The sequence below is a fragment of the Urocitellus parryii genome, chromosome 8 (genome assembly GCF_045843805.1).
Source record: "Urocitellus parryii isolate mUroPar1 chromosome 8, mUroPar1.hap1, whole genome shotgun sequence".
Taxonomy (NCBI): Eukaryota; Metazoa; Chordata; class Mammalia; order Rodentia; family Sciuridae; genus Urocitellus; species Urocitellus parryii.
The window spans coordinates 3,419,266-3,442,004 of NC_135538.1; the positions used below are offsets into that span (position 1 = coordinate 3,419,266).

The following is a 22,739-nucleotide window of genomic DNA, read 5'->3' on the forward strand; positions in this document are numbered from 1 at the left end:
TTCTTCCTCCGGGAGAAGTCTTTTCTGCTGTCCTTTAATAAACTTCTAATCTCTACTCTGGCCTTGCCTCGTTGTGCTTCTTTGGTGTTATTCTTCAACATCGGGGAGCAAAAACTCGTCACCGGTCAACAGCGGTAACACCATGATGTTCTGCCTCAGCGGAACCCCAAGGAGTGGAGCCATCCTCCTGTGGACTGAGACCTCTGACACCGTGAGCTCCCCAAAAAACGTTTCCTCATCTATATTGTTCTTGTCAGGTCTTTTGGTCACCGCAGCAAAAATCTGACGGAAACAACACCCCATAGTGACAGCCCCTGACCATGGAGTCCCCCAACCCACACTGCACTAGAATTCTGGGTAGAGCTGAGGGGCTGCAGTCCAAACAGCAGCCAGTTCCCTGGCCTACTCCAGGTTTTGGGGAGGAATTGAAGAGTGCAAGTACATTTTTGATGGTTTCATTTTAAAAAGCCAGGCAGACCAGCAAATACCTGGTGTCCCCATTAAAGTCAGAATCACAGGGGGGAGGAGTGGGGGATCTGGCAGGCACCCTGTGGCTGGCAGCAGAGCTCCGCCGTGGGGGCGGGGCCTGGAATGTTGATGGTCCCATAGCAACCCCAGGGCCTCAGAGGCCACACCGGGGAGGGAGGCCATGGCTAAGGATTCGGAGCCAGAATGTAAGTGGACATCAGGCGCTTGTGTTTGGCTTCTGACGTTGGTCTGAGGTGTACCTAGGAACCCAGTTTCTCTGAGTCTGTTTTGAAACGTGAAGTCTCTCTTGTGGCTGCAAATCAGCTCCAGGAACACTGGTGTCGGGATGTGTTGTCTTCTCAGATCCCAGAATGACAGGCCGAAAGAGTGTGTGTGTGTGTGTGTGTGTGTGTGTGTGTGTGAATGTGTGTGTGAGTGTGTGTGTGAGTGTGTGTGTGAGTGTGTGTGTGTGTGTGAATGTGTGTGTGAATGTGTGTGAGTGTGTGTGAGTGTGTGTGTGTGTGTGTGTGTGTGTGTGCAGGCAATCTGGCCCTGTCTGAGAGGAGGGGCTGGAGGGGCAGACTTCTAGATGCCAGTCCTGGACTGCAGGACACTCCCTGTGCATGTCACCAACCTGAGCGTGGCCCAGTCTGTTACCACTGTTGACCGGTGACGAGTCCTTGCTTCCCCAAATGCTGAAGCAGAACACCAGAGAAGCTCGCAGAGGCAAGAGTGGAGTGGACGGTGGGAGCTTTATTAAAGGCACCTTGCAGCTTTGAAGTGCAGCTGTGGGCAGTTTGGGGAGGCAGCTGCCCTAGGGACGGACACTGGGCAGTAGTTAAGTATCTGTGCCCCCATCCTCACCTGTGAAGGGGATCACGAGGTCACCGCCTGTTTGTCTTTCACCTAAGAGTAAGGAAGCTCCAGCCTTCCTCCCATAACCTTGGGAGGCTGGGAGGCCTCTCTCCTTGCACGGGGCTGTGGCCCTGGGGTGAAACTTGCTCTTGCTGATTCCCAGTTCCACACGTCTTCTCCCCTCTGCTGTCCGTGGCTCACACCAGATGTGGACGCAGCATGCCCGGCTTCTGTGCAGTGTCCCCCCGGTGTACTCCTTTCCTCTACTGCTGTATCAAGTTCCCCAAACGGTGACTTCAAATAGCGCCGATGCATAGGATTTGCATTCTGTGGTTGCAGGTCTCATGAGCTGGGTGGGCCTCTGCTCAGTGTACTGTAGGGTGTGCTCACCTCTGGACCCTGGGGAGGAATCCCCCAGGCCATGCGCACTGTGGCATCCCCCAGCTCCCCAGTGGCTGCCTTCTCCCCATCCTTCCCCTCCTATTGGAATCTCTGAAGTCCCTCCTAGCCCACTCTCCCTTGTGACTCCAGCCAGAGAAAACTCTTTGCTTTTAGGGACTTGTGTGATGAGGATGGGCCTGCCCAGATGGTCTTGGGCCTTCTATTTTAAGGCCCATCACCTAAATCAAATCTGCAAAGTCCCCTTCTGTGACGCTGCAGTCCGAGTTTGCCATTCTTACCACCCCCCCACACCTGGCCAGCCAGGAGCACTGTGAGTCTGCTCATTCTGCCTCCCTTCCCCATGGACGAGTGCTCCCCTGGGGCTTTTCTGCCTTCCACACTCCCAGCTGTGTCCCCCCCCTGCAGGACTGCTGTAGGACTTTGTTTTCTGACACATACAGTGCAGTGTACGGCACCCTGTAGGTTTTTCTATCATTACTTAAAATGTTACAGTGCTTCTCTTCTACATTGATTACATGAAGCAATGGCTGTTCAGTTTTTCTGAAGATTATAATGCAAATGAAGTTCCTTCCCTTGAGGATTTGTCAACATGTTTGCAGATCCATGTGTAAAGGCAGAGTGTGACCAGGTCACAGTTCTGATGCTCTCTGGGATTTGGGAAAGGTCAAGCAGACCGCACAGATTCTCTAAGGAATTCAGAGCACACAGGGCACAAGAGAGGACCTACTGCCCACTGTCCCCTGAGGCTCCTTGGCTCTCCTCTGGCTGGGCCTGCAGGTTATGGTCTCCAGAATTCTCTTAATTATTTCCACTAACTTGCCCCCAGAGTGTTTGCTAAGTGCAGGGTAGAGGGAATGAGGACATTCTTGGAAGAGACCAGTGAGAATCTCTGTGGATCCCAGGGTTCACAGAGACCCGACAACAGAGGCCGCGATCTGTCATGAGGGTGACTTTCAAGACCTCTTGTCTCCATCTTGAAGCATAAGCAGAATTTCTAAACTAAAGACACTCTGTCTAAAAATGTTAGCTGCTAAATTGTTGGAAATGTTTAATGAATCTAAACCTTATCCAAAAGCCTACTACTGTGTTTTCCTAAATCACTACACATTCAAAAAGTCTCTACATGTTTTCAGATCATTTGTAAAATACTCACTTTTATTTTTTGCTGTCCAGGGTATGCAAAAGACAATGTTTTCAGTAAGGATAGTATTGTAACATCCAGGGCCAGGATGGAGCGTGCAGTCAGTAGTGTGGGAACTTGTCAGAGAGCCATGGAATCTGGATCCTCCAAGTGTTACTGCAGTCAACTCCAAACCTGTGCTGATAGGAAGGTGACTGTGCTGATTAGCTAGCCGAAGGCTTCCAGTCCCTTCTGAAAACTTCTGGATAAACTGAAGGGAGGATAATGGCTGCATTCAAGTGGCCTCTCCCCATTTCCCATGGAGCTGACTTAGCTCGTCTCCCTGCCTTGTGGGTCGGTGCCTCTGAAGAACCACGGTGAGACATTGAAACCTTGTTCTGTTCGTTAGTATGTGACCTGTTCATAAATGGTGTCTTTGGGGGCTGGGGCTGGGGCTCAGTGGTCGAACGAACTCTTGCCTAGCACATGCGAGGCCCTGGGTTCAATCCTCAGCACCACATACAAATAAATTTTTTAAAAAATAAAGGAATTGTGTCCAACTAAAAAATGAATATTAAAAAATGTATATAAATGGTGTCTTTGAGGTACCGTGCTGGTCAACAGAGACTGTCAGGAACTCCACCGCTGGCAGCATTTGCCCCAATATCCAGCCCTAGTGGCCCTCACAGCGGGGACAGTGGACAGTGTGGGGAGGCTGGGCCCTGGCTTGGGCATGTCCTGGAGCAGGGCAGAATTTTGAAGAGCTCCATCGTCTCTTGGCTCCCTGCTGTTCACACCAGACATCATCCCCCCCAGGTCTGTGGAGACGAGGAAATGGACAGAGCTTTGGGAACTGCTGTGTATCGTGGGGCACAACTGGCCTCAAGAGACGGCACCCACCCTGGGACTCTCAGAGCCCAGAGGCTGGTCCCAGAAGAGGGTGAGAGGCTGTGGGTGGGAAGCTGTGGCTGCTCAGAGACAGGAGGCTGAGCCAAGGAATGGGGGCGGCGCCCGGGACCCCCTTCCTACAACCACCAGACACTGGATCTGGCAACAGGAAAAATAAGCCTGGAAGTGATTCTGTCCCCAAAGCCTCCAAGAGCTCAGCTGGCCAACACCTCTGTCTCGGCCCCGTGATGTCCCCATGGAGGGCCCAGGCCTCAGCCCCGCGCTCGGGTGCAGAGGCTGCTGTCCATGGTCATTGTGACACAGCAGGGAATCTGTGGCTGCCCCTGGTTTTTTTTCTGGCCTCATTTTTTCTCTTGGGACCACAGTGCACCCTGACTTCACAGGCAAAGATCTCCATTAGACTGGGCACAGATGCGGGGTGCATGTAGCTCGGGCCTCAGCATGTGCCCGCCTGCCTGCTTTGCATGGGCAGTCCTGGCACAGAGTAGAGGGCTCTGTGTCGGGGAGGGCTGTGTCTGAGACCGGCTGCACTACAGTGCTCGTCCGGACCTGGTTCCTCTCCACGCTGCTCACTGACCCTCCTCACAATGGAGATGAGCTGTTTGCAGAGGAGCTTGTGGTGGAGGCATGGTTGTGGAGGTCACCTGGACCTGTGCAGGCTCAGGTGGCCCCTCAAGGACTCAGGGGGCCTGCTTAGCATCCGCGGCTGCGGGAGCACCGAGGTCCCAGTCTTGCTGTGCAAGTGAACATTTTCTTAGCAACTCCTGAGAGTGCTCCAAGGTGGTGGTGCTACCATCTAGGGGTGCTGGGTTCGGTGCCTCTGTTCAGCAAAGAATTGAAGAGCAGGGCACAGAGATGGCAGCAAGAAGGAGGTTTACGGAGGAGAGCAGAGCTACAGAGACAGACTTCTCGGAAGAGAAGGCCCAGAGCTGGAAAACCAGTGCGGGGTGGGTTTGGCCTGTTCTTTTCCAGTCTCAGGATTCCCTCCTTACCCCCTGTCCACACTCTCTCAGTATTACTGGTCGGTGCCCGCTGTGTCCACACATCTGTTTTAGTTTTTCCATTGGGTCCCCTACTTAGGAGCAGGTGTCCAGAAGTGTCTGTCGGGTCGGGTCCCCACTTGTGTCCGCGAGCGCCTTCCTCAAGCAGGAGGCCGACCTCAGCAGGAGCCTCTCCATGCTCCTTTGCTCTGGCCCTGCCCGACCCCTCCCTCGCCAACCTGCCCTGGCTGCTGAGCGCCCCCCCCCCAGTCACCCTAGGTGCCACTGCTCTGTGGACATCAGGTTACACAGCCTTCCAGAGAAAAGGCCCTCTTTCCTCATGTTGAGGGGGAACACATTGAAGGACAGATCTGGGCGACTCAGGGTCTGTCAGAAGTGTTTAGTGCCGTAGACCTTTAGCAAGATTGGGTTCAAGGCTGGGTTTAACCACTGGGAGGTTGGTCAACCATATTGAGTTAGATGATTCTCTTGACTTTGCAGAGGAAGAAACTGAGGTTCAGAGAGTCCATTTGCTATTTCTGCACTCGTGTGGTTAGGAATTGGCTGAAAACTAGGACTTGCCATGATTTCTGTCCTGGGCCAGGTTCTTGATCGGAGCCCTCTGAGGGGGCAGGTGAGGAGCAGGGCTGTGTGGAAGGAGTCAGGGCACTTTTCACATGTCCACGGGTTTTACTTTTGGGATCAGGAGAAGAAGGATGAATGGCCTTTCAGCCACTCAGTGTGGTGAGGTGTCCTGAGAATTTTAGGGGAAAACAGTTTCTTGGTGTGTCTCCTGGCATGTCACGTGAAGCACGTTAGAGGAGAACCTTGAGGCATCATCTTGAGAATTGTAAAAAGACTTTTAACCTTTCCTTCCGGAACCTTTGCTAATATTATGAGAAATACTTTGTCAAAGTAAAACACTCTGCCTTCCTCTTCCTTGGCCTGGCGGGCTCCCTCTGGAACTGGCCGCCCCGGGCCGCTCTCTGCTGCCCGCCTGAGTCAGGGCACAGGTTTCTTGACTGCAGGGTGCAGCCAGTGCCACCTTCCCTTCTCTCCCTGTAGACCCCTCTTCGGGGCATGGGCTGTGCCAGCTCAGGCAGTGCCCAGGGCCGTTTCACTGTGGAGCTGAGAGTGAGACTTGCTGTCCTGTTGTCCTCCCTGAACAGTCTACCTCAAGTGGAGACACTGTGAGACCCCGGGCGTGAAGACGCTGGGCGACCTCAGGAAGCTTCTGCACCGACTGCAGAGAGAGCACAAGGAAGATGTCTTGCTCTACACCTCAGGCCACCTCAATCCCAGCAAGCTCTACCGGCCGCCCGAGACCCACCTGCCCGCCTGGTGCGGCACCAGCAGGCCAAAGGGGGAAGCGGCTTCTGCAGTGGGAAAGCCACCCGACAGGAATGTCGCCAAGATGAAAGATGCTTGGGCTCATTTTACCATCAACACAGCTCTGCTCCCTGATGAGACCGGAAACAAGCGGCTGTTCAGGTACCTGAACCCCCAGGCGCGGGCCTCCCACACTTCCAGAGAGGACTTCGCTCCCAGGCAAGGAGAGAAGGCGGAGAGGGGCACAGGCTTTCCTGGAGGACGCAGGAGAGAGGAGCTCAGGCTGCCCCAGATGAAGGTGCTGAGGTACCGGGAGCCAGGGTCCAGCCGCAGCTGCACCCTGACGGCCCCAGGCCCGGACGAGTACCAGTACATCAACTCCTACCTGGCCGGCATAACCAAAGCCGACAGGTACCAGAAGTTCTTGAGTTTCCAAAAGCAAGTTCTGGCAAAGCAAGATCTACTGAAGAGGGATTTCACAGGGGCCAAGGTGGCAGCGGGCCATGAGAAGAAGTTGGAGGAGGTAAGAAGGGCCACTGCAGCGCTGTCCACACAGGGCTGCGACAAGAGGACCCTCCGGGCTGAGACTCATCTTTAGCTCTTTCACATTTCCAGGTGTTGAGAAAATCCACAGGTTCAGCAGATGCTGACAGTCAGGTGAAGTGGAAGGCTAAACGTGGACGTGGGGACACTGGAGGCAAGGTCACAGTCAGAAGCATTAGATGCTATGTGGCCATGATGGGACATCGACTGTAGGACAGCAGAGGGATCCAGGGACAGCCGGATCCACCGTCAGTGGAAGGGTGTGAGGGGGCAGGGGGAGGGACCAGGCAGATGGTGGGTGTGGCTGTCCTAGGAGGAGGGTGGGATCGTGACTCAGGCAGCTCTCCTGAGGGAGAGAGCAGGGCAGGAAGGCCGTGGGTCCCCCTGTGAAATAGTTAGGCCTGGGGGCTGGGCCTGAGTGTCGCAGGGGCAGGAAGAGGAAACCGAGAGCAGACCAGAGAGAAGCTCCAGGGCAGGTCCTCAGCAGCTGTGGGCCAGGTCAGGGGTCTTGGTTGGCCACCGGCTCTGCTGAGACCAGGCTCTGGGAGGTGGCAGCTGTGCCCTTCTGGTTCCTCAACCTGAGAAACGATTTGGAGAGTACAGAGAAGACAACCTGACCCTCTGTTTGTCCCCAGAAACTCCAGAAAATATGCACGTGCCTCCCGCAAGAGCTCAGCAGGCTGCAGGTCTTAGGAGAAGTGTTTGAAGATGTCTGCAACAGTTCTTTGATATTTGGCGACATCTTAAAAGAAGTTAAGGTAACAGATACATACTTTTTTTTTCACAATAACTATGAGAACTATGTGTGAAGTTCTGCATCCTTGAACCATCTCATACCTCCCAGAAATCCTGCCCTGTTGAAGGTCCCCATTCTCCAGAGAGACACCCTTCACCGAGACTCCAGACTGCAGGTCCAGGCCACAGCACCCAGTTAGCTCTTAAGCCCATGCTTGTTTGTTTTTCCAAGTTCTTTCTGATTAATTATAGTACAACATACGTGGCACGTGAACTTCTGTGATTGCCCAAGTGCTATTTTACACGGAGCCCTTATGCAATGAGAAAACTGCTGTGGCTCCATGATGAAAGGCCCCTCAGTGGCACCCAAGCTGAACTTGGCTTGCTTCAGGAACACGCTGTTCTCTAACATCCCTAATGAGTAGGGATGCTCAACAGTAGTGCTGTGGTGGTGTGTTCTACAGAGATGCCCTGGTTGCCAGAAAGCTCACCTCGGGCTGCAGGACAGGATTTCTGGATGGCACGAGATCATGTTGTTTTTTGATACATATTGAAATGCTCAGTAGTTTAAACTCAAATTTGTTTCAAAGACTACTAGGCCTTATGCTTTTTAGTGCATGTGGTTTAATACACTGTAGGATTTAAGGCACTATAGGATTTAATGCACTGTAGCATTTTGTATACTTTTGTTCTTTAATTATCTAAATGGACATCCTTAACCTCGGTATTGTTTATATCTGTGAAACAAGCCTTGCTCCGTAGCCTGGCCTCCTAACTCATGTCCAGTGGATGTCTCTGTGTGCGCAGGATGAATATGAACTCTACATGACCATACTCCTGTGCTCCCAGCCCACGGAGCAGTATGAGGTAACTGTCCACCTGGAGACACCCACCGAGCCTGCCTGGGCGTGCTCCACCTTCCACCGCACTAGAAAACATCCAGGACCCCAGGAGCACCGTGTGTTCCCGTGCAGTTCACCCCAGCTGGCCCCTTCATAGGGAAGAGCTCCATACCAGCTGCAGGATGCTGTTGGTAATGGACTTCCCTTTAGATGGACCCAGCCTTGGTGGGTTCCCCAGGCACTGGGGTTGGAGGACACTATTTGGGAGGTTAAAAGGGGGCCACTTCAGTGACTGCCGGAGCACCCACAGTAGTTCTGCTGGGTACTGCAAGGAGTGCCATGCGGCCTGCCTGGCCCAGCCACAGTGGCTGTCGCCTCCCGCGGTGGCTTCCTAGGCGGTCCCTCAGAGTTGTGTTGGGTGCGTTGGTTGTAGTAGGAAATCTGTGCTACAGGAACAGCCATCACTTGTAAAATCTCAGAGTGTCACACTGTGGCTCTGGTGTCTTGGCATTTTGAATTTGGTGAAGTTTAAAACTTGTGTCTGGCATTTTCACCATGAGGAGATGCAGTTTCTCTCTTTGCACATAAAACTCGGCAGCATAGAAGGAGGTCAGTTCTGATTTCCTGCTCGGGACACTCACACTCTGTGGCCGCCCCTCCAAGCCCTTTCATGCTGTGCGGACTTGTCTTTCAGGATTGAGCAAGACCTCCTTGATCTGCCTGTCCCTTACTTTTCAAGGTTGAGTAGAAAAGGGCCAGTTGTGTCCACATTGTGTCAAACATCAGGGTGAAGGAATTCCCAGGCTCTCGGGCTCTAGATCTTTCTCTTCCTGAGAACCTGGCCAAGGTCTCTGCCGCTCTGCCTTTGAGCACAGCACTGACTGAGTTACGATGGTCCCCACTGACTGAAGAAATGCCCGGGGGCTGGTGACAGCGCACCAAAGGCCTTTGTTCAGCATGTCCTCCCCCTACACACACAAAGCAACCTGGGAACTCCTGCCATTTAAAGAATTTCTTAGGAAAATAAAACATTAAAATAGCTTTTACAAAAGCGTTTAACCACAAGTTCACTTGACCAGGATGTCCTCCCCCAGTATCCCATCTCTCGGGTCCTCCTGCTGGACCTATTTTAACTAGAATCCGTGTTCTGACCCAGGGCATCTGGGATGCACAGTAAGTCAAAGGGACCTTCTCTGCCCTTCCTGGGTGAGCCTCACCCTCTCTGTGCCTTGCCCTCCCAGACTTACCTGGCCGAAGCGAAAGAGCTAGAGAAGAGTCCCGTGCAGAGAGGGGATATTGACCAGGCCAGGGAGGAGCTGAGGAAACTCGTGAAGGCCACCAGAGCGGCCCTGGAGCACCACAACAAGTGAGCCCTGCAGACGCGCGTCCATCTGGGTTGGGTGACCTTCCTTACCAAGGCCTGAAAGCCGCGTGACTCACACACGTCTGAATTTTGTTCTGTGTTGTTGGGTGTGACGTGGTGCCTGAGACAGCATGATTCCTGGCCTGCGCCCAGCTGTCCCAGTGTGGCCGGATACTCTGCCCACTGTGGTGTTTCCAGGGTGGGAGGGCTCTGAAGGGGTCCATCTCTTCCCGCTGGCCCCGGAAGACTTGCTCACAGGTGTGAGCTGGGGCTGCACCCTCTTTCTCACCTGTGTGGTCCTCCAGGGACACATAACAATCGGATGGGATCTACTGCTTGCAAGGAGTTAAAAAAAAAAAAAAGATTAAAACAAAACCGAGGTCACCAAATGTCCTCAGGAAAGAAACTCCCACGGCGACCTCGCCGTCAGCCCTTGCCTTGGCTCTGGTCCGTCTGAAGGCCTCTCTCACCGTGTGGCACTAAGTTCTCGCCCTTCCCAAGGGCCCAGGGGACTTGGCTGTGGGTTCACAGCGGGCCTTTGACAGGAGCCCTCTCCAGCTGGCCCTTAGCTGCATGCCGAGGCGCTGACCCGTGGCTGGGTCATGGGAAGCCGTCTCTCCTGAGCAGTAGGGTTAGGCTCAGGTGTGCACCTCAGGCGAGATACAGAGGAGGCGACTCAGCCAAACCCATGAAATGACACAAGAAGGTTGTGACTTAGAATCCAAAGGGCGGTGGGCAGCATGCTTGCAGGGCCACAGGAGCCATTGGGACACGCGTGCCCCACTGCTGGGCAGGGGACTTCATATGGATCCAGAGCATGACCCAAGTCACCCACAGAGGCCTGCACAGGGAGCCCTGGTGCAGGGTCCAGGGCTGCAGCCCAGGTTCTGTGGGGTCCCAGCGACTGAGAGAAGGTCACCGTGGCACACCTTCAGGGTGTGGGACAGAGACTAGTCATATAGGTCATTTCTGCTGTCCCATAGGAGTCAGGCACCAGGAGGCAGATACCTGGGCAGACCTGTGGAGGAACTGGGAGGAGGTGGAGAATGGGGTGCTGTGTCCCAGCTGAGCCAACCCTGCTGCTGTGGTGACTACGAAACTTTGCACCAAAAACAAAGTACAAAGAGGTTACTGAGGTCTCTCCTCCTCCTCCTCCTCCTCCTTCTTCAAATCTTTATATCTATTTTTAGTTCAAACATAGTGGAATTTTAACTTGTGACTGTGGGGTGTGACATAATGCAGAACGTCTATTCCTGCATCAGTAGGCGCTGCCCTGATTGGCTGTTTGCCTCAGCGTGTAAAATGTTAGTGGTTTTATTTTTATTGTTTGCCTTCTTTCTTAGCAATTGAAGTCCAGGATAACATGAAGCACCACAGAAAACCCTGTGTTAAGTTGACCTGTTCTAATGTGCATGCAGTCCTGGGGAAAAGGCTCTCCTACTTGGTCAACCTGGGGCTCTGCTTTATAGACATCTTTCATTCTCTTTTGTGTTAGAAAGTCAGGTGATACCATTTTATTTCTCAGTAGAAAGAAGACTTGTGGTATAAAGTAGATAAAAGGAACAAAGTATCACTGAAGCTCTCACCGTTCACTTTCTTTAACTTATCAATTTGTAGACTCAGAGATGAATTAGAGGTGGAGAACAAACTGCTTCGAATCACTAAGGAAAGATCAGGCAAGTGCAGGGTTCCCACCCATGTTCCCTCTGTCGCCCCTGCCCATGCCTGACTCGAATCGGCCCCTTGGTTCCCCCGGAGCCTCCCTGGGGAACACTGTCAGAGGTTCCTGCGGGTCTCCACTACCCCTGGGCTCCCTTTCATGCTCTGTATAGTCTCCTGATGATCTGCACCATCTGCATGCAAACCTGGAAAAGTCTGTGAGTAGTAATCAACCATTAAACCTTACACCTTGGCCAGAGCACACAAGATAGTCAATAAACACTTATTGATTACATGAATGAATTAAATCAGGAATTAAGGAAGGTATACCTCGTTTTTTAGATCAGATTATTTTTGACATGCTTGGACTTTGAGGTCCATTATACTTATAAATGATGTATATAATATTGTTAATAATACACAGTACTATTAATGAGAGCCAGATATTAAACACAATAATAGTTTGCCTTCAAAATATATTTCCAGAAGAAACCGAGAAAAAATTAATTGATGAGGAACAACTTACTCTTACGGAGAAGGTTGAAATTCAGAGATGTGAAATACTCAAGAAATGGGATGAAATTCAAGACCTTGAAAAGCAAATTAAAGCAACACTGGTGCACACTGGAATTTCAGGCATTGCCGAGAATAAGCTTAAAAGCATAGAGGTATGCAATTTGTTTAAATATTTATATTGTTCTTTTGCTTGAGACCTTGATGAATGCATGAAGCAATTTGATTCTGTAACAGGGTATAAAAATACAGTCAAATTTGGTCCAAATGTATTTTTATTTCAGAGTTTGTGGCAGATAATTAGAATAATTAAAAACCAGCCGAAACAAAAATGATACAAATGTCATTGAGCTGTCAATGGCCAATACCTGCAGAATCTGTGCAGAAAATGTGCAGTTGGATTCAATATAATCTCTGGCTGTAAAATTTATAAGAATTTCCTCTTGTGGCTATATAGTCACAGATATTTTCCCAGCACTATTTTTTTTTAAGCTGAGTAATTAGAAATGGTATGCAGCTGGTAGTGGTGCTCTAAACTACTCTGGATTCTTAATTAATCATTATCTTGCCTCACTGCCATAATTGCTAATCCTTTCCAACACATTGGCTATCTGTAAGAGCAAGTCTTGATAACCCCCGCCCACCATTTTTCATGATTAACTTGGATATTCTCATTCACAGTACTAACTGATTTTTCAAGTTCTACTATTAGTAAGACTCTGGTATTCCGATTGTGCTTACAATGAATTTATAAATCCATTTGGGAGAAAGTGATAGTTTCACAATATGAATATTCGTATCCAGGATCATTTTAACTTTATTTTATTTATTTCTGTGTCTGGGTCTTAAATAATTATTATACTTACTCACATGAATTTATAGGACCTGATACTATTTTAAATGGAAATTTAAAATGTTCCACATTACACTTGGTGATCGGTTCCTGGTGCGGGTGTTAAGTACCGGTACAGGTGGGCCGTGGGGATGTTGTGCATTTGGCTCCAGGCTCCCACACTAAAGCTATTATCACAATAAACTGATGACATGAGTTTTTTGATTTCTCAGAGTATATAAAAGTTATGCTTATGCTATATTGTAGTCTATTAAATGTATAGAAGCATTCTCTTTAAAAAATATGGACCTTAATTTTAAAAACTTTATGCTAAAAAGTGCTAATTATTATATGTGCTGTTAATGGTGAAAAAACAGTGCCAATGAACTTGATTGGCACAAGGTTGTTCCAAGCCATCAGTTTATAAAAGAAAAATCAAATATCGATGGAGCACAATAAAGGGAAGCAGAAAAATGAGGTATGGCTATATATGTTTATATATATTAAGTTTTGTAAACTGGGCAGGGTTTTTTTTAAGTTGCTGAGGCTAGTCTTGAACTTGTGATCCTCTTGCCTCAGCTGTCAGAGTCTCTGGGATTAAAACAGTTTTTTATCTTAAAACTGACAGGTATAAGTTATGTGTGAATGAAAATGTAACACTTAGTTTTAATGGTTGAATGTGCTAATCATGCCCAGCTTGTATTTGTAGTTTTATATTGTTTTCAGCCACTGAACAGTGAGGAAACTTACTCTGAATTTCCCTAAGGTTTTAAATTTTTGAAGGATTAATCCCATCTTCTTCAGTTTTTGAAACAGAGGCCAGAGATATTTTTTCTTAAGCTCTGTCCTTCATTTAATCATATGATTTTAAGTGTTGTGTTTGAGTACTCTTGAGATGACACCATTTACATAATACTTTTTATTCCATAAATAGAGAAAAATAATTAACCAGCTATCTTGCTTTTAAACCATTTGTCCTTCAGAATGAAGCTATAAGATTGGAAACATCAAATAGGATCCTAAGTAAGAAATTGGAAGTAAGTCTTCTTGGTGCCTGAATCAGTGTCACAGTAGAAGTGATCCCTGGAGTACCTACTTGCCCTGTGTCACAGACAAACAAGAATACACACCTTCTTCCTCTAGATGACACTTCCTGTGGTGCTCCAAGTATCTGGCTATGCACACAGTATTTTAAAACTGACAGGCGTAAACTGATGTATAAGTGAAAGTGTAGCACTGAGTTTTAATGGTAGGATGTGCTAATAATAATGATTTCTCTATTCCATCTACACTTTACCATGCAACATAAGGAGTTTATTTGGTGACAAGGAATCTTTTGAACTGACTCCACCTAACAGCTTTGAAGATGTCCCCTAGGGCTGATTAGAACACTTACCTTACATTTGCAAAGCCCTGGCTTCCATCTCCAGGAAGACACACACACACACACACACACACACACACACACACACACACACAGAGCTTAACATGCTATAGATCTATTACGTGTGTATCTGTACTGTACACAGTATGAATTAGTATGTTATACCTGATTCTAGAAATGCTGATTTATTTGGATTCAATTTCATTGCCATCATACATGACGACAGGATTTTAAATTTTTTGTAGGCCAATGAAAACCATTTGAAGCAGTTCATGAGAAAGAGTAAGATCAGTGAGGAGGAGCAGCAGTGAGTATATCTTCAGGAAAGAGCTGTAACTGTCCTGCTGTCCCAGAACACTCACAGGCTGAGCCCTGAGGAGCACTTGGGAAAGCCGACTTCATACTGTTGCAGCTTTTCCTGCTTAAAAGTGCTTAGTCCCAGATTTAAACCTCAATGTATATGGATGGTTTTTCAATGTCGAGAGCTGAAGAGAGGCAGTGGATTCTCCTGGGCAGGGCCAGGAAAGTGGGGGTGCCTGTGGCTATGGGTGGCTTTCTTTTCTCAAATTACAAGGATTTTTGTGAAGTTGAATCTGAAAAACCCTATGAATATCCTCCTTTAAAATTTTAAGTTCAAAAGCGAATGGTTGATTTCAGTTGCCTGCTGTAGGTGACTTGTGCTTCACATGGCTATTCTTCTGAGACTTGATGTTGCACTTCGATCCAGGATTTGGTACAATTGGAAGTGGAAGAAAACCATGCGGGTTTAGGGAAGGCTTATTGGTATCAACAGGGCCCGTTAGGCTCAGTGGTGGCATCCAGTAACTAGGCGTGCACTGTCCTTTCCTGAGACCTCCCCTGGGTCTCAGTATGGCTGTCTTCAGGGATCAGGACCATGTTCCAAGGAGGAACGGAGGGGAAGAGGAGGACAGATAACCAAAGACTTCTCATGTGGGGCTTTCAGCTCAATTGAGGGGGACAGTGGTTCTCGGTGACTCCCAACCACACCTCAGTGGCCCGCACGGCCTACCACCCCCCTTAGCTGGAAAGGAGGCCAGAAACAGGGGACGCCTCCCTCCCACTAGGTAGACAGAGAAACCCAGGGGAGAGGGCACTGGACCGGGATCTCAGCTTCCTTGGTGACTCCTGCTCCTCCTGTGGTGTGGGGGGCAGTGGTTTTAGTTGGGTAACGACAACGTTACGAACTTGGCCCTGGGAGGCTCCTGGCACACTCCGGCAGCAAGAGTGAGTTTCTGAAGGCTGTGCGGACTCTTGGTGGCAAGTCCACCCCTGCTGTTACGCTGTCCTTCATCTGGAAGATGCGGGTGGGGGCTTGGGGGGATCCAAACACAAGCAGGTCTTCCTTCCATCCAGTGTCTAAACTGTGCTAAAATATTCTTCAAAGGCAGATGATTGCAAAGTCTCATCTGTTTTCAAATAAACGTGCCCTAAAATAGAAGTTTACTTTGAAGTGTTCTTTCTTCCTTAATGCATTTTTCTAATCTATTATATTCACTTCTTATGTATTTTAAGGAAACTTTGGGAATTTATTAAAAAATACACAAAATTAGAAGAAACAGAAAATAACTCTCAAGCAACTGGAGAAGTGACCCATGAAAATTCAGAAGTGTCATGTGTATAGCAGCCTGGATGTTTTCAGATGGAGAAGTCAACGGAGAGGCATTCCATTTCGTCCACCTTACCCCAATAAAATTAATGTGTTATAAGTATCCTCTTGAGCGTGTTGATCAATGCATATACACACATGGTCAGTTTTAATTTATGCTTATGTGCATAACAATACTAGTTCTGAGAATTTGCTGCTTTTATTTAGTAACTTTCCACTGGAGAAAATACTTTTCAATATTTAAGAATAAAAAAATCTTTCTGTGTCATATTAGGGGGGATCAAATTTGTCAATCTAAAAATAATTGCTTATCTGCCAACAGTTTTTTTAACATGTAATACAGTGTAGTGGTGCTCTAATTTATATTCATTCAATTAAATAACCTTTATGAATTGGAAGTGATGGCTGCTCTTCAAATGTCAGGACTCTCGTTTGAGCTTGGCACACGGGCATCTTGGTTGGCCGGGACCTTCGGCCCAACCCTGGGACTTGGGGTTCGTTTCTCCTCTTTGTCTTTGATCTGGTCTAACTTCTAGAGCTGGAGGTTAAATTGGAATCCTTCAGACAACCAAAGGTGGTGACCTTGGAGTTCAGATGTCAGTGGTGAGGACATGAGTCCTAACTTGGAATAGTGGAGGAGAGAGAGGGAGGATGGGGGGCAGACTTGTCAGGAGGGTGTGCTCCAACAGTGCTCTGAGAACCACAAGCTCTTCCTGGCCATGACTCACCTCTGCTTAGGAGGCAAATTGGTGGCAGTTTTTGCCATGTATAGACATCAACCGGACTTTCTTAGTAGTGTTTTCTATATTCCAGTTACTTTCCGTTGGTCATTTCGTCCACTAGGATCCTGCTAATAGGATGTCTCTCCTTACACAGGGGAGACCTGCAGCTTGAGGCAGGGACTCGGTTCCCTAGAGTGCCCTCCAAGTGACAGGGCTAGAAGGAGCCCAGGTCTGGTTGACACCACCCCTGACCTCCTGGGGCCTTATCGTGTGGTGTCATTTGTAAGATAGTGGGAATGGATTTCGGAATTGCCTAAGAGTGGCAGAAAGACCACGAGAAGTAAAGACAGACAGATGCTCGGTGTGGCTCCGTGGTGGGTGAGGAAACTGGGGAGTGTTCATCCGGGATTGGCCAACCACCATGCTGTTCTTGGGGGGCTGCCAGGTGGGTTATAGGAAGGCTTTGTGGAGATCAGAGTTTGTGAGCAGAACGCGCTCCTGAGGACTGCAGATGAGGGATCCTCTCATCCTTTCTATTACAAAGAACCCTCCATTCTGTCAGCATTCAGCATAGTTCAGAGACGTGGCCAGCTGTGAGGATGGAAATGAAGAACATCTGGTGCCGATCCCCCGGGAGTTTTCGGTGGTGGTAGAGGCTGAGAGAAGAGCCACAGCCAACGCCTAGTCACACTGCTGCATGCCAGGCTGTGGGTAGGTGGTCCCACATGCGCTGGACCAGGTGTGACTGATAAGGAGCTTTGGGAAGGGACCTGGCACAGTGGGTGTGGCTCCTTGCCTTTGAGCAGGAACACGTGACTGGGGGCCAGGGTGGGGTGCAGGTGGCTGAGCTCCACAAGAAACAGGCGACCCCTGGGAAGACTGGCTGATTTGTAAAAGAGACTAAAAGGGAATAAAGAGTCAAATTTCGGCCTCTCGTTGTCAGAAAATCTGACTGCTTTGAGTCTGCGCTTCTCCGAGATGAGATTTTAGAGAATCCCTAATTTGATCCAGGTTCGGAAAGCAAGGGGCAAATCCTGGTGTGGCCTTTCCGTCCAAGCTCTGCAGCCCCGAGGGAAGCATCTAGGAATGGAGAGTGAGGCCTGGGCCATGGGACTAGGTCTGGGAGCAGCACTGAGTCCTCTTGGATGCCCGGCTCTACCTGGAGGCAAATGCTGTGGGAGCCTCCTGAGTTTGAAGGTTTCCAGCCAAAGAATCCAGGACCCTCAGGTAGGAAAGCCCGTTACTGCCCAAAGCCTGCAGCAGCCTTGGTCTCCTGACCACCCAAGGAGAGGGCAGAAAAGAAGCTGAGAAAGCTGTGCTTCCCCCAAGGGGCATATTTCCCAAAGCCCACCATGCACATGCCCAGGGGAGGTGGACAGGGGCCAGCCAGGCACAAGGATGAGGGCAGAGCTCCATCCAGGATGCAGGAGCAAACTGGGCCCAGAGGAGTCCCGGGCTTCTGGGTAGGCCCTGTGTCTTCCCTGCAGAGTTTTAGAAATCTAGGTGCTGAGGACGGCTGTGTGCCTCCTGTTTTTACCCTTTCTCTATGGAAATTCTCAAACTTCCTGAACCTATCCTGCCACATCAATGTTTATAGCAGCTCAATTCACAATAGCTAGACTATGGAACCAACCTAGGTGTCCCTCAATAGATAAATGGATAAAGAAAATGTGAATATATATATATATATATATATATATATATATATATTCAATGGAATATTACTCAGCTTTAAAGAAGAGTGGAATTATGGCATTTGCCAGTAAATGCTTGGAGTTGGAGAATATCATGCTCAGCGAAATAGGCCAATCCCATAAAACCAAAAGTCAAATGTTTTCTCCAATATTGGGGTGGGGTCACTAGGGAAGAATAGCGTTACCTTAGATTAGGTAGAGGACAGTGATGGGAAGGAAGGGGAGAGGATGGGGGGAGGGAGACAGTAGAAGGAAACAGACATCGTTACTGTGTGTCTATATGTGACTACGTGACCAAAGTGATTCTGAAACAAGTACACTCAGGAAAAACGAGAAACTATATTGCATCTATGTATGATGTATCAAAGTGCACAAATGCATTCCACTGTCAAGTGTAACTCATCAAAATAAATAAAAATTTAAAAATTTAAAGGAAATATACTGAGGGAAAAAAGATGATAAAATCATTTTAGTTGTAAATGTTCAGGAAGTGCCTTGTGAATCAATTTAAATCTTGAATTATCAGGTTTTGAAGTTTAGTTGCTCTGTTCATAAGACAGAATTTGATTAATATTTTTTGAAAAAGTAATGGATTTCTCCCCATAGAACAACATGTTTGGCCTTAAAGCCAATAAACTGGTTATTTTTTTTAAAAAAAGTCCTGCCTTAAAAACATTTCTTAATATTTTTTCTAATATTTTCATCTCTTTCTAAATTTATTTCATGACAGAGCCTTCTCTCTTCCCTCTCCTTCCCCACCTTCCTTCCTTCCTAATCTTATTCAATGCCAGTTGACATTATTTTACAAACCACAGAAGTATTGAAAATTTGACTTTGGGGAATTTTTTCAGTGTGTTGCATTTGGCTAAAAATAAGGTTAAAATAAGAAACACAGAGAAGCAGAATAAGTAAAAAAAAGAAAGAAAGAAAGAAAGAAAAGAAACTCATGTGCATGTTCAGAGTGTTCTCTTTCTCTCTCACTCCCTCTTGTTGTCTAGGGTGTCTCTGTCAGCCCTGCCTCTTCTAAATGCCATCTCCTGATGCTCACCGTGGAACTGTGAGGGCGGAAAGGGGCAGAGACTTGATGGCCCCTGAGCTGGGTAGGAAGTCCCTGGAGGTCAAATCTGTGAATGCTGCAAACAAATTAAAAGAAAGAGAGGTACATAGTCAACACAGGTAAATCTCAGAAGAATAATATTGGAAGAAAAAAGTTATAAATAGAACGAATACATTGCAGCACCATTAATCCAAGCAGAGAACCAATCAGAACGTACAGTCGGCTCCAATTGGCATGAGGCCAGCTCAGTAGTCCTGGGATGTGGGTTAGCTGTAGGGAAGAGGGGAGGGAAGAAGAGGGAAAAGGGTGGGCTGGCTTCTGTACTTCAGGACCATAATGTTTAATTCCTATCAATACCAGGAGCAGAAATGCCAAGAGATTGGTGCGTGTTTATCCTGACAGTGGGCTCATAGATGTCCGCTGTGTTACTTTCCCTACGCGGCCATGTGATGATCATTACCCTCCAGGCTTCCTGCTGTACCTTCGGGAGTTCCTCCAGTTCTCGCATGACCTCATGTGGTAGGCTGCAGGTACTACTCCTCTCTTATAGATGAGAAACTGCTTATCTAGAATGCTTCATTTCAAGTCCGCTGTATGCGTGCAGTGAAGGAGGCTCTGACTTGAAGGGATCTTGAACAATATCCACAGGGAGGGGTGAGGTCGGCTGAACAACCTTCGAGTCCTGGGGAGGTGTTTCCAGGAGGGCGCAGTGTGAGCCATCAGGCGGTCTGCCCCCAGCTAGGACATGGTGCTGATGACGGTGGTGGCAGTGATGGTGACTGCTGTGGTTGGATCTGGAACGTTCCCCTCAGCGCTCCCGTGTGGGAACACGGTCCTTGTCAGCTTGGTTCAGAGGAGGGCTTGTCGGCAATGACTGGATGCAGGGCTCTGATCTCATCTGTGGATTAATCCATTTGATGGCTCAGTGACTCCAATGGACTGCTGGGAGGTGGTGAAAGTCACCGGCAGCTGGGGCACCACTGGAGCGTGAGTCACTGGGCCTGGCCCCTTCCTCGCTCCTCTCCCTCCCTCTCCCTCTCCTTCCCACCTGCCATGAGTCGAGCAGCTGCCCCCATCATGCTCTTCTGCCATGGTGTTTCTGCCTTGGAGCCAGCTGACCACAGGCCGAACCTCCAAAACCATGAGGCAAAATGAACCCTCCCCCTCCTAAGCTGTTTTTTTTCAAGTATTTTGATCACAATGACAAAAAGCTGATTAACACAATTATGGCAGAGGAGGTAGTGACGGTGACGGAGATGATGGTGGTGTGATGGTGGAGGTGATGATGGCAAAGGTTATGATAGCAATGGTGGTAGAGGTGATGGTGAGGCTGATGGTATAGGTGATGGTGAGGCTGATGGTGGAGGTGATGGTGATGGTGAGGGTGATGTGGAGGAGGTGATGATGCTGGTGGAGGTGAAGTGGATTGTGGTGGTGATGTGATGGTGGAGGTGATGATGGCGAAGGTTATGAAGGTGATGGTGTAGAGGTGATGGTGAGGCTGATGGTATAGGTGATGGTGATGGTGGGGGTGATGTAGTGGAGGTGATGATGCTGGTGGAGGTGAAGTGGATTGTGATGGTGATGTGATGGTAGAGGTGATGATGGAGAAGGTTATGAAGGTGATGGTGGTAGGTGTTGGTGAGGCTGATGGTATAGGTGATGGTGATGGTGGGGGTGATGTAGAGGAGGTGATGATGGTGGTGGAGGTGAAGTGGATTGTGGTGGTGATGTGATGGTAGAGTTGATGATGGAGAAGGTTATGAAGGTGATGGTGTAGAGGTGATGGTGAGGCTGATGGTATAGGTGATGGTGATGGTGGGGGTGATGTAGTGGAGGTGATGATGGTGGTGAAGGTGAAGTGGATTGTGATGGTGATGTGATGATGGAGAAGGTTATGAAGGTGATGGTGTAGAGGTGATGGTGAGGCTGATGGTATAGGTGATGGTGATGGTGGGGGTGATGTAGAGGAGGTGATGATGGTGGTGGAGGTGAAGTGGATTGTGGTGGTGATGTGATGGTAGAGGTGATGATGGAGAAGGTTATGAAGGTGATGGTGGTAGAGGTGATGGTGAGGCTGATGGTATAGGTGATGGTGATGGTGGGGGTGATGTAGTGGAGGTGATGATGGTGGTGAAGGTGAAGTGGATTGTGATGGTGATGTGATGATGGAGAAGGTTATGAAAGTGATGGTGTAGAGGTGATGGTGAGGCTGATGGTATAGGTGATGGTGATGGTGGGGGTGATGTAGAGGAGGTGATGATGGTGGTGGAGGTGAAGTGGATTGTGGTGGTGATGTGATGGTAGAGGTGATGATGGAGAAGGTTATGAAGGTGATGGTGGTAGGTGTTGGTGAGGCTGATGGTATAGGTGATGGTGATGGTGGGGGTGATGTAGTGGAGGTGATGATGGTGGTGAAGGTGAAGTGGATTGTGATGGTAGAGGTGATGATGGAGAAGGTTGTGAAGGTGATGGTGTAGAGGTGATGGTGGAGATGATGAAGGGGCAGAGGTGAAAGTGATGGTAGAGGAGATAATGGTAGTGATGGTGGTAGTGGTGGAGTTGAAATGATAGGCTTTGTCCAATCAGTTGAAGGCCGTAATGTGTGTGTGTGTGTGTGGGGGGGGATTTCTCTGAGAAGATATTCTGCACAGGATAGCAGTATCAGTCCTGCCTGAGCTTCTTGCTAGCTGGATATTCCTTTGCTGATTTCAGACTTGCCAGACCCCACAGCGTGAGCCAGTTCCTTCAAATATCGACCTCCCTCCCTCTCCTAGTTCCATGCCCTATTATCTAACCTCCTGACGGTTCTTTCCTCTGGAACACCTTACGGCTGCAGCCAGAAGCCTCCTACCAGGGCCTCCAGGAAGAGGCTCCCCAGGAGCCCAGGTGAGAGGTGCCTGTGTGGATTGCGGGACACCTTGGGGTGGTGGGGCGTGGTCAGGAGAGGTGAGGACAGCAGGTGAGGAGGTGGCAGATGAGGTGGATATGGCAGAATTTGCTTGTGGGTAGGACAAGGTGAGAGGCCTGCTGGGCATCCAGGCTGCCTTGGTGCTGCTCTGAGCCACTGAACAGGAGCCCCCCGTGGGGAAGGGGGATGAAAGAGGAGGGGAGGCGCCGTGAGTGTTTAGCTAATGAGTTCACATTCTGATTCATGCTTTTATTTTAACTTTTGCTACCAGAGATTTAAGCTAGAGGAGCTTAACCACTGGGCCACACCCCCAAGGCTTTTTGGTTTATGTTTTGAGGCAGGGCCTCACTAGGCTGCTGAGGCTGACTTTGAACTCGTGATTCTCCTGACGCAGCCTCCCAAGCCACTGTGTCTGCTATGATTCATGCTTCTAAAATTAGAGTGTGTTTTACCATTTTAACTACTTTCTCATTAACAAGATGGAAATATTAAGGAAAACCCATTTTAAGTCAAGAGTATCAGGGAGACAGTCCTAAGCCCACTTAAAAATAACCTACTGCTGAGGTCGATTGTCCCATTTCAGTGAAAATCTCTTTGAAGTTCATACTTTTCGATACATTTTCCTCCATCTTTTAAAGGTTCTGAGACTGATCTTGGTGTCTGATGGGAGGCGTGGTCTCGTGAAAGGCAGATGAGCCCATGAGACTCCAGACTGTCCTCAGCAGTGGATTCCAGACTTTTCCAAGTGGTTCTCAGTATCACCTGCACATGGGCTCATCTGGGGACAAAATGTG

General features: G+C 48.8%; 1 protein-coding gene across 1 annotated transcript; it reads left to right on the forward strand.

Moving 5' to 3' along the window:
* Nucleotides 1–649: 649 nt before the first annotated feature.
* On the forward strand, nucleotides 650–20,770 carry C8H6orf118 (chromosome 8 C6orf118 homolog). Its single transcript, XM_077802002.1, has 11 exons — nucleotides 650–674; nucleotides 5,904–6,586; nucleotides 7,242–7,364; nucleotides 8,149–8,208; nucleotides 9,425–9,549; nucleotides 11,164–11,233; nucleotides 11,703–11,873; nucleotides 13,534–13,587; nucleotides 14,180–14,241; nucleotides 19,395–19,553; nucleotides 20,575–20,770. The coding sequence occupies exons 1-11, from the start codon at nucleotides 650–652 to the stop codon at nucleotides 20,768–20,770; spliced, it is 1,728 nt and encodes a 575-aa protein (XP_077658128.1).
* The last annotated feature ends 1,969 nt before the right edge of the window (nucleotides 20,771–22,739 follow it).

Coding starts and splice junctions, on each gene's coding strand:
- C8H6orf118 (XM_077802002.1), top strand. CDS start 650: ATGGCTAAGGATTCGGAGCCAGAAT. Junction 675..5,903: donor TAAGGATTCGGAGCCAGAAT/GTAAGTGGACAT, acceptor CTCCCTGAACAG/TCTACCTCAAGTGGAGACAC. Junction 13,588..14,179: donor TCCTAAGTAAGAAATTGGAA/GTAAGTCTTCTT, acceptor AATTTTTTGTAG/GCCAATGAAAACCATTTGAA.